This window comes from Lepisosteus platostomus, chromosome 25 (genome assembly GCF_059453375.1).
Source record: "Lepisosteus platostomus isolate fLepPlt1 chromosome 25, fLepPlt1.hap1, whole genome shotgun sequence".
Taxonomy (NCBI): Eukaryota; Metazoa; Chordata; class Actinopteri; order Semionotiformes; family Lepisosteidae; genus Lepisosteus; species Lepisosteus platostomus.
This window is the reverse complement of record NC_142635.1, coordinates 9,755,645-9,767,759: the sequence shown is the minus strand read 5'-3', so window position 1 is coordinate 9,767,759 and position 12,115 is coordinate 9,755,645. Positions and strand designations below refer to the sequence as shown.

Below are 12,115 nucleotides of genomic sequence, written 5' to 3'. Positions count from 1 at the left end.
TCCGGTGCTTTGTTATTTGATAAAATCAAATGTTCATAGGATTTAGTGTCACAATGGGTCGACTTTTTTGGGGGGAAAAGTGTATCCTGTGTTTTGGATTAATGTGTTTTTTTTTCCTTACAAGATGAGAAGTGGTACAGTCAGATACCGTGTGTCTTACTTACTGTGGAATTGTCAGCAAATGAATTGAAAAAGAATTTGCACAGGACAGTGCTGGAGACCAGGTTGTCGCCATCTCTCCCAGACCCACAGCCAGTGACAATGTCTTATTTTGTTACTTGGATTAGTGTGTCTGCTGAGCAGCCTTTTTTATTTTTTTAACTTTGCAATTATAATAAAGTTCATGCCCTTTACAGCTGGGTCCATATGACATGTATAATTATCCCTTTTCTGCTTAATAAAACCTTGATGGGCTCCTTTAAAGGAAGATGGTCTGGCTTAGTAATCAGAATTGATTGCAGTTATTTGGGATAAATGGCATGTCCACTGGAGCCTCCTGTATTAAACCTGTGAAAACAATACAAATGAGATGAGGAAGAAACCCCGGGAGAAGGAAATAATAAAGAAGGGAAAATCATCTGGAGAGCTATTCTCTTTGTTGATTGTGACTGGAAGTTTGCAATTAGGTTTCCTTAAAGCTTAATTCCATTTGTGAGATGGCTAGGTACTCCATTCCTTCTTTGAGTTCTACCTTTTGAGAATGCTTTGTGCTTTTTTTGTGTGCTGCTAAAATAATTCCTACAACTTTCTGAGTAAAAAACAGCCTAAGAACAAAGTTTTCAGTTATCAGCCACGTAATAGTAATGATAAAAAGCCATTTTATTTTTGGCTATGTAATTAGTTTTGTTATGCAGTTTGTTATTCAGTTACTGAAGCATGGATTACATGAAAGAGCAATCCAAAGTCATCCACATTGTTTCCACTGTTGATTTGTTTCGAAAGGGATAGAGAAGTGTGAAAAGAGAACGTGGTAAATGTTTCAGGAGTATAGCCTTTCTAAGATGAGAAACACGTTGATTTAAAATTGAACATGACAGGTGTATTTATCTTTTTATAAAACTTATAATTTATCATTTAAAATTAATTGAAGCACATCAGCTGCTAAATGAATGACCTGTTTCGCCTGAGTATATTTTGATCATTTCAGTCAGACTATGCAGGCTTTGTCTAAAGATTGCCTCCAGGCCTAATGTTGAAAATTAAAACTTTTCAGAGAGCTCCCCCGTACACAGATCCACAGCGTGATACAAACATCCGTTTGAACCTGCTGTAGGAACAATCACTATTGTGGAACTCATTATCGATTTCTGACAGTGAACAAGGAAACACTATGGCTTTTTTGAGGGTTTTTTTAATTGATATGCTGTTTTATTTCTTTAAAAATATGGATTTCTGCTTTTAGGTACGTTGTATTGCTGTTACATCTGTTACCAGCTTTTTGTTTTTGAGATGAATTGAGAGAAGGAGACAGAAGTCTTCCATTTTATACTGCATTTTAGCCAGGGAAGAGAAAGCCTGCAGAAGTGTTTCACCCTGGAGCTTACACATTATTAGAGAGGAAATAACTTCTCTGGAGAGATGCCCAGCCTGCCAGCCATTTCTTATCTTGTTATCTATTATTCTGTCTGATATTTACTGTTGTGTCAGACCCCAATCCAGGCTACACTGGTATTTAACTTTGTGTGTTGTTGTTGTTTTAGGGATTGCCACATTCACAGATCACATTTCCTTATAGCTGGATCAGTCTGCCATCTTTTTACTGGACTTAGAATATAATTAAAAGAACTCTTTGTGGGCATAACTGCTCTGTAAAATATTTTAAAAACCTACTCCGTGTTTCCGATCTTAATGGTTGCAATTGTTCAAATGTCCATTAGGGTTCTTGAAAGTGTGCATTTGTATTTCTAAAGATCTGCATGCTCTACAGTAGTGCAAACGCAGTATCCAGGAAGGTCTTCATTCATCTGTCAGCAGCCTTGTTCAGGATTGTGGAGCCTGATTTTCAGGCCCCTTTGACATAAGGTGTTTTGTGACAGTCTGATGTAAAAACCTGTAAACGTGCCCAAATAATACACACACACAGTATACAGTATTATTATGACATAAATCAGGCACTGTTTACTATTTTGGTGCCCTCCTGATTCAGTTTTAATCCACCACATTAACAAATCGTAGAGTCTTTAGGTCTGATTGATGGAGCATGACAGCCTCTCAAGAAGGAGTCCGACCCCTGCTAGTGGGTCTGTCTAACATGACCCACACATTTAATTAAGACCACGTAATGTCAAGTAGTCCTTTTTACAGGCTGGTAAAACTCAATTTGTGTTTTACGCATTCCAGATAGCGTTTGTTCTGTTTTGTATTTGAGTTTGTATAAACAGTATATATAAATACAAAGCAAGGAAGGCTTAAGTTGAACTTGCAGCCTCACAGTTTTCTTTAGAGCGCAATAAATATTTTATAAAGCACCATAAAATGATAGGGTTGGAGCACTAGGGAGAGAAGGCGTGATTACTGTGTTTAAGGCAGTAATTAGCTGTAAAGGCTCAAGAATTTAACAAGACCGCAGGTAAGAAGAGTTACAAAATCAGGGAGAACCCCCGATTGTACTAGTTCGTTTGTTTGTAGCTCACTGAGCCAAGAAAACTTTTTCCTGATATTTACAAGCTCACCTCCATCAACATCAACAGCTGTAAGCACAACGCTCAAGGATCTACATCCCAACAGAACAAATCTTGTGGTGTGTACTCACAGTCTTCTTGAATTACGAGTTTAGCCAGATTTTCCCTCCACCTGTGTAGGAACAGAATCCCTCCAACAGATGTTGGAGAAATGTTTTGCTCCAACCCCACACTTCTTCTGGGACTGCCCCTTGTGGCGAACAGCACGTCTCTCGCTGTGTTTGAGTGTTCTCATTCACATGGGCTGCACTGGAGGGACATGTGGGCTGCTCTGGCAAGGGAGGCAGAGATCATTTTGTTTGAAGAATAAACAACAGCCACAAAAGATAGACACCCCACAGTGGGAGACTTTGTGTGCAGAATTAGGACTGCGCAGATTTCTTGAGAAAGTTGTGATAGAATTCTCAAGAAAGAAAATTGAAGCATAATTAAATCTGCTGTACAACAGTATGGTGGTATAGCAGCAAAGAGAGTGTGTTGATGGCATACTCGGTTAATACTCTGCCTGAGCTTTTAAATAGTCAGCTGGAGAACAGTGAAAGAAATCTCTTATGGCAGTAAAGGAAAAAATCATTTTGGTGACGCTGACAGCTTGTGTGACCTGGAACGTCGAGACTGGAGGTTCAGATTCCTTGCAGAGCTTCTTTTTTTTTCCCCTTATTTTTTTGGAGCTTGTGATTTTAGAACTGTGGGTTTAGACATGCACGGAGGTTGAGCTTTTAAGATCAAATCTGTCGTTTAGGCAATTGATGCAGACAGCCGCAATGTGGCATACCTTGCTGGTGAGCTGATGGAGATCAGTGGGTTTTTTGGAATGGACGTTCAGGAGAGAAGACAGCCCCGTGTTCATGACCCATGCCTATCTTCGTGCCCAGGTTTATTTTAAATACAAAGGAATAAGCCTTTCCTTTCCCACGTTTCTTGCTAAACATCCTTAGACCTCCCACATCTCTGCCTCTGTGTTCATTTCACAAAGGTGTTTCCAGCGTCTGTTACCTTATCTATAAGTGCAGGCTGTGGGTCTTCCGTCAACTGGGTCTTGATCCGAAGAGTGCCTGTACATGCTTGTGCCCATCTGCAAGCAGAAACGGTGTCAAACACATTTAGTTGTGAGCGGTTGTCTGAAACAGTCTGACCTTCAGTGTTGTATTTGAAGTATTTATTGGGTTCTCGTTTTAGAACCCCTGTCAGTCAGTCTTGTGGCACAAAGCAGTCGGAATAGAGAACTGTTTCCCCCAGTTTCCATTATGACTGGATATGAATTCAGCTCTTGTGCATGCTGTCCATGTGCTTCCCATTAAACCTGACATTATAGTTATTAGTGTTTTTATAATGATTTAATTATTCTCCATCATTTCTACTAGACGTTTGTCACAACAGATTATAAACTGCATCACTGGCATTACACTCATTTTTTTTCTAATCCCTTTGCATTCTTCAATCAATAAATTGAATTAAATCATTAGCTTTTAACTGCCCTCTCCCTGCCAGAGCTATCCCCTGCTTTCATGTCATGTGCTCTAATTAGTCACACTTTCTTCTCATGCTCCTGAAAATGGTGCCACACAGTGCTGAAAAGCAAGGCAAGAAATGGCACATACTCAAAACGGAGTGAAGCCCGTGATGTTTCAGATGGTGCTTTGAACCAGAGTGCCACTGCTATACAGTACCTTTCAGTCACAAAGTTACATTCTGCCTCAAGCTGCCTATTTCTTTAAGCTTAATTGATTGATTGATTTGTTGTCTATGTATAAACAAATCTCACTGGTGGTTTTTTGTTTTGTTTTTTTTTGTCTTGCCTGTACCAAACCCGTTTCGCGCTGATGTGTCTCTAATGCATTAATCGGGGATGACACAGGTCTGCACTCCCAAAGCGGTTGTGCTTTGCCCCTGAACTGAACAAACACCTGTTACATTTATCACGGTGCCGCTTATGAGCAGGACCCTTATCAGAACTCCTCACAGATGCGCCAGGCAGTCAAAGGACTGTGCTCTGTGTCACCAAGAATCTGTTCTGTTTCCTAAGATTACAGTTTCATTCAGGATGGCAAAAATATGAAGTGCTTCTATTTCCAGTATGTCTCCTGGCCTTTCTAACAATTCCCCGTCTGAACTTTTTTTAGCATAAATGCTTAGGAGCATTACAACCCAGCAGGGACATAGATCAGTCAAACCTGCTCACCATCAGACAGAGATTTCTAGAACACACAGCTTCAAATACTCTAATGCACTGTAATGATGTCGGTTTTTTAGGCTTTTTCTTTTAGCTCTGTTGCTCATATTTTAAATTAGGAAATCAAAGGGACCTGACAGAAAGGCTTTGGACGTACCTTTCAGCTCCCTTAAGCCGTTTCACATCACATCTGAGAGAAGCACACTGGTAACACTGTCTTAGCAGTTGTAAATACTTCATGTTGGCTACATTTCAATTTCTGAGTTGTTTAGTGTTGGCCTTTCATCTTATGTATAGACTGTGTTCTTTGAGGGTTGTAGTTACAAGCAAAATACGATATTTTCTCTGAGACAAATCTGTCTCACATTTATTTTTGAAGGGATTTACGCAAAGAAAGTAACGAGTTTTACACTTCCTAATTAATACAGAGCCCTAGAACTAAGGATACGATGACAAAATTAGATTTGTGTTTAGGATATAGTTTATTTTGTGCTGCCAGATATTCAGATGTAATTTTGTGCTGTGAAAAACAGACATACTGTATGTCATGAAAGTCACATTGACCTTTTATGAGGTCTGTCATAATCACTATTCATGTACCTGTCCATCATCATCATTGTCCAAGTTCACTGCCATCCATCAACATATTGGAAAGGAAAGGACTTCTGTTTAGCTTTTTTATTCATCCTTATTATTAACAAGTATTATTTTTATCAATTTTTGTGATATTTTGTGTATTGGATGTTGTCATTGGTATTTTATGTGTGCATTAATTCTCGATGTTCTCCTTGTTTCCTGTCTGTTCTGCCATTTTGTCTCAGATTTCAGACTCTGACTCTGTTAAATGGAGTCTGACCTGTCCATCAAGAGGAGTCAAGGGTGCTGCTTAGTGTATTTAACCTGGCAGTCACACTGTAGAGTTAGTCATTCTCTCTCTTTAGTTAATAAAACCTGGTCTGTATAACATAAAACAGGCTGAGCTTAGGCCTCTCAATACTGTTAGTGGGGAATTTTCTGTTAAACTACAGTTAGGCTATATTTGTAGGATGTTTGTCCTCTTTTCGGCTTTTGCACTTCATATTTGTGCCTTGCCTATTTTTTTTGTGACTTCTGCAATCACCCTAGATTTAAACAGCAAGCGGTTTAGTCACTACAAAAAAAAACCCTGAAATTGTACCTTTGGCTGCCCAGGGCAAGTGGCGCATCAGTTAGCAGGGTAACAGTGCAAAGAGTCGATTTTCCTACCCTAACACCTGGATGCACAGATGAGAATCTGGTTCCCTCTGACTGGTCCTCATCCAGAACTGGAACTTAGACATGACGTCTCTGGGAAACAGCTTTGGAAAATGGTTGAATCAATGGGTTACCAAGCTTAAGGAACATAAAATGTTTGGTTGTATGTGGTATATGTCTGAAATTCAGATATTTATTGCCTTTTTTTTCTCTTGTTTAATCTCACGACAGCCTTGAAGGACAGCCGGTTTCAGCTGGTGAACTTCTCAGACAATGAGCTACGAGTGTCGTTGTCTAACGTGTCCCTCTCTGATGAAGGGAGATATGTGTGCCAGCTCTACACTGACCCCCCACAGGAAGCCTATGCTGATTTAACAGTGCTGGGTAGGATGTCTTCATTTTTTTCCCCTTTTTATGCAAAACCTAATTCAAAGGAAAGACAAGGGTCTTTGGATCCAGAAATAAAAGTGTGAACTGTGGCCAATGGAAATTCTCGTGACATGTTGAAGTGTGTGTGATTTGTATACTGGAAACTTTTTTTGGGGGGGGGGAATGTGACGTCTTGGTCTCTAAATTTTCCAAAGCACTGACAGTATATACTGTATGTACATACTTTATCAGCCAACGTGAAAAGTTATTCCAAGGAGAAGCAATAAAGTTAATTTCTTGTTAATTAGGGCAGGACATATTATCACGAGCTCAGATGTTTCTAAAACCTTACTTATATTTTTGTTAAGGGTGTTGACATCAAATTACACAATCCACACAATCTTTCTACTATGTTCCCAGAAGAGGTGTAGTTTTTCACCTGTCTTCGTTTTTAAGGAGCTGTCAGCAGTAGTTAACTGAGTACACCTAAAGAGCAGATTGTAATTTTTTATTAACTTCTTTGTCAAAAAGTTCCCTGGTTACTTTGCTTTTTCAAGTTGTCATCAGCTTGAATTTTAAATAGGAAGAAAATAACATTTAAATTATTCCACCCACATAATGTTATGTGTTCCAGCACTATGAAGGCGATAGGAATGTAAATAGAGAATTTCACACAAATATTTTCACAACATGGATGAACACTGACTCTCTGCACAACCTGTGAAGTCCAGAAGTAATTTCCAATAACAGAATGAGGTCTGCCAATCACACCTAATCCTGGGACAGATCTTGCAGTATGTGATTGACAGTACTTAGATCAGTTAGGAAAGCTAAATTTGGCAATTACACTGATCTGTGAAATCTTTTGGAATTATCAAGTCGGGGCCACAGCAGATGATGTCCTGCAATGCTTCAGCTGTTCTGCACAGTTTGGGAAGAAATCGCCCTGCTACCAAAAATAGTTAAAACAATTGAGACACGTGCTTGAAGACAATCAAAAACGCCTCCCCCGGGTGATTGTTACTCAGGTCCTGCAACTGAAACAAATACCTGTGTCCTTGTTATGTGTTATACTGGAAGTAGTGGTGGAAACAAAAATGAGGGAAAATAAAGCAAATGGCACATCATAGGTTAACATCTTTTTGAAAAAGTGAAACGTTCTTTAACACAGAATCGTACGGACAAGAACCCCATCAGAAAGTGCAACAACAGCTCAAAGCTTATATAAGTACAGGCAGTGATTACATTGCAGAGTTTAAAACATGTGGCGAAAACTATGGCTCACACAACAACCACCTGTATAGAAGTTAAAGGTTTAGCTAATGAAGGGCTCTCACTTCCGCAGATGGCTCCCAACATCCTTGTTGTGTTTGAGATTCCGGGGAGTGTTTGTGATGCTGGTAGTCTTGACAATAGGAATACCTGACGATGAAAACCCAGACTTCACAAAACCAGTAGATGTCAGATTCAATACAGTGAATACTCTGCTTGATGGGATAAATCTGCAGGTACTGGGGGTTGACTCAGATCTGAGAAACAGTTGGATAAATCTTAGGGAAAAGGGTGTCAATGTGTACAAAGCTACTCAGAAAGCATTGCTGAGGAGAGGCATCGAAACAGGGGGCTTAAATGAAACGGGATAATCAGACCTGCGACGAGATGGTCCTTACGGACAAGTCCAACTCTGAGTCGTCTGGAAATAATCAACGACGGGTGTTTCATAGTAAAACTGGACATTGTTGTAACAGTCAGTATGCAGCAGCCATGGAAGAAATGGAAAATGTGGGAACTGTTGAAGGGTATTTGGTATACTGTTACACTGTCCTTCACCGAGAAACATATGTAAGCATAAAAACAAGAGGGTGGCATGGCGGTGCTGTGGTTAGCCTTGCAGCTTTGCAGTGCCGTGGCCCTGGGTTCAGTTCCTGGGGTGCTGTCTGCGTGGAGTTTGCACGTTCTCCCCGTGTTTGTGTGAGTTCCCTCCGGCTGCTCTGATTCCTTTTTACAGTCTGTAGACGTGCTGGTAGGTTAATTGGCTTCTGAGGGAATCGTCCCAGGTGTGTCTGTGTGTGCCCTGTGATGGACCGAGGTCCTGTCCAGGGTGTACTGTGTTCTGCTTTGAGCCTGTTGCTTGCAGGGATAGGCTCTGGCTCCCCTGTGGCCCTGTACTGGGTAAAGCAGTGAGAAGATTGATAAAAACAAAATGTCAATGGTTTCGAAAACAAAAACCTATGCAAAATACTAGTTACCTGAACAAGACATTAATTTCCATATTCTTTCCATATTTTTATAATAATGCATTCATTGGAACATGGAAGTATTTTAAATCTTCTCGGTTAAAATTATTTGCTTTATGTAACTCACTTCTATTTACATAATTATTTCCAATACTATAAAAGACCAGGACTATTTTGAACATGAACGTGAAAATACAAAATGTCCATGCTTTGAAATGTCTGTTAAATGCACTTAACAATGATTATTCATAAAGCCCCTTTCTCCTGTTGTGTTTCTGAATGTGAACTGGTCAGCAGGAATTCAGATCTGAGGGTTTAATTATATCCTTTTGATGTTTCAAAGGTCTTAAAAGAACCTTTAATTTAATTACTCCTATTTGGAGCATTCCCCTGCCCTCCATTCTGTTAATGTGTACGTCAAAAAGAAACTCCTGTGTTCTGATAACTCCTTGAAAAAAGCACTTAGTGGATTTTCAAGATGTGAACTCTCTCTGAACTCTCACAAAACAGTCTTGTCAGACAGTGGTTGTAAAAGGAGTGTTATGATTTCTGAAGGCCAGAGATTTTGACAACTAAAACCCACTTTTCTCTTTTCTTTAAATATCACTTGCATATATTCAGAGCCAGCAGAAGAGGCAATATCATCCTATTAGACTGGGCTGGAAGATGAGATGTAGCGCTTATCAAGTCGGGGTGTCTGAGAAGTTCATTTTGTGCTACCGCTTTGAAAATGCTGAAGTGTTTGAGAGGAGATGGGATTATTTGGAGGTCATTTGTTGGAGTCAAGCAAGTGACGTGAACCAGCTTCAATGTTTTCATTGTGCAAATCCTAAGACCCATGAAGTGTACTGTATGCGGGGCAACGCTATGCAAATGGCAGAATAAGTTAATACTCTCTCCTGTATGAATAATCAGAATCCACATTCAAGAAAGCGGTTAACGTACTAATATAGGCCAGCATAAAAACAATTTGAGCTCTAGCTTGAGCGATGAGATCGTCTTCTGAAGCAGCCCGGTTTCCGGTGAGGTGTAATCAGTCCCATTGTAACCTGCAGTGCTGGCATCTCCTCTTAGCAAAGTCCCGCCTGCTAGGGTTGGGGTTGAGCCCCGCTCAGTACTGCCGCCATCCGGCTTTCTCATCCCACTGCTGCTTGTCTGGTGTCAGTCCCGCCAGGCAACCCCATCATCGAGTCCCGGGATGACATCGTCAGCGAAGGGAATGAGACGGAGATCATCTGCTCTGCCATCGGAAGCAAGCCCGCCTCCAAAATCAGATGGATGAAGGGAGGCAAAGAACTGCAAGGTTGGTCAAAAAAAATCTCACTGTGCGTATTCATTTTCGTTGAGTTTTTTTTATGGTTTGCTCTTTGTAAAGGAGCAGCTCGCCAGTGGCACTTACCGTTAAAAGGGGGTTTCTCTCTTTGTTACTTTGTTGTGTTTATGATAATGTACGTAATAATTTTGTTAGCCAAAAAAATCATCCCATGGTTTCGTCTAAAAACAAGATACCATTAAAATCGGCAAATTATCCCAGTGAGCAGTCTGGCTGTAGTGTATGTGGAAAACAAAAAGCGCCATCATTGCTCCCACCCTGTAGATTCTGCCCACATGATTGGAGCTGACTGTTTGGGCTGTTGTGAAAGGCTTTAACTACCATGTTTTAATCTGCTCGTAAATTTATTCTCACATTAAGCGGCAGGGAGTAACAGCTCAATGATGCTCTCAGGGACAGGTTGATGGCTTAGATTATGAATCTTCCATTACTGTTGTGTTTGATCAGATCAAGGTGCCAGCAAGTACCAAAACTGCATATAATCTTAGAAGTAATGTGTTAATCCTCATAATCCTTTACTATAAAGGACACATGGCAGTTGTTAACACTTCAATTAATTATTAAGTCTTAATAATATTTAGTTTTTATCTTTTATCCCCGTATGATTTTAATCTGAGGTGCAAAATAAATCTCAGATTAAGACTATGTCAATTTCCTGAGTGGGCGTCCGAAGGCCTCAAGAGATTGACCATGGACTTGTGTTTTCTCTATGCAGTGAGTTTATTAGTGAGTATTGGAGTTTAATTGAGTACAGAGAAGAGAGCCATTTCAACTCCTGACATTGCTATTCAGAAAGCCAACACTTAGAGGCAATAAATTGCTTTTGGCCTTCCTGCTGGGTGGATCTATTTTTAATTAAACATTTTCATCATTCAACCTAATTACCTTTTGGATATTTAAGCTTTTCAAATATCATTTAAAGGTTACACCAACTTAACTTGGTAGTGTACACACAGACACCCTACAATGTAAAGCCAGTTAGTCCATCATTATTTATTCTTTCTTATCTGGCTTGTTTTTGGTCATGTTTTAATATTTTCTTTTTCCCCTTTTTTTTTCTTCTGAAAACTTCACGCTTAAGGCGCATGTTGAATGAAAGCCAAGAAGCAGAGGGTTTTAACTTTGCTTAACCAGCTCCAGGATTAATCCGCAGCGTGTGCAATGATTTTGAACAGGCCAGGTGTTACAAATCGGAAAAAAAGTAGCAGTGGGTTCACTCAAATTTGAATAACAGTTGTTGAGGCTTCCTAACCCTTAGAGAGAACCTTATGTCCTTGGTCAGCTTTAGAGGATATTAGCTGTCAGAGATGCCAAAAATTGGAATAGGGATAGAAGCACTGGAGCTCTGTAAAGCACAGGAAATACTGTGATAATAGCCTGTTAACCCGAACTATGAGTAGTGCTAGACAGTCCTGAAGACTAGACTTTATGGTTTTTGACTTATTTTCCATGTGGATACACAACACTTTATGAAGACGATGAATCTCATGGGACATTTGTGCGTTCAGAAATGTATTCATTTGACCTAGTGAGCACCAGTAGGGCACCCTCTGGCACGTTGAGCAGTTGTTGTCTCTGGAGATATCTGACTGCGGACTGTGCAGCCCAGTCGTGGTCTTTAACTCTCTTACAGTGCTTGACTTCCTCATTCTGATGTCTTTTGTACACTTTGGCCTTTCCCGGATATTATTTCTTTACCTTCAGTACATTCAGGGGCCATTTTTATGAGTCTGGTGTCTGACATCTGGATGATATGACCAGCCCAATGCAGCTTATGGTGGATGTTCACTGCATATGGTGCCTATTTGAGAGCACTGATGTTGACAGGTCTGTCCCCCATCTTGATAATTTAAATCATCCATAAATGCCAAGTCCTTCTTAATCTGTCCTCCCCTTCCTTAGTTCTCAGATGGACTAGTCCTTGGGTACTCAGGCTGTAAACAGTTAATATGGCCTTGAAGGGAGTCAAAGCTGTTTGCAATATGTTGAATTTTTGTTGGTGGATCAGCGTTGTCTGTGTGGAGTTTCGGTCACTCTGCCATGCACAGAAAGTCTTGTGCTTGTGATCAGTAAACTCTTTGATCATCTA

The 12,115-nt window shown here is 40.1% G+C and overlaps 1 protein-coding gene across 4 annotated transcripts in view; it reads left to right on the top strand.

The window, feature by feature from the left end:
• The window catches only part of cadm1a (cell adhesion molecule 1a), a 320,960-nt gene that overhangs the window by 239,083 nt on the left and 69,762 nt on the right, over window positions 1-12,115 (top strand). For all 4 annotated transcript variants that reach the window (XM_088618972.1, XM_088618971.1, XM_088618970.1 and 1 more), the window contains exons 4-5: window positions 6,319-6,471; window positions 9,859-9,996. In XM_088618972.1, the coding sequence (XP_088475098.1) occupies window positions 6,319-6,471; window positions 9,859-9,996 (291 nt within the window). The remainder of the gene's footprint in view (window positions 1-6,318; window positions 6,472-9,858; window positions 9,997-12,115) is intronic.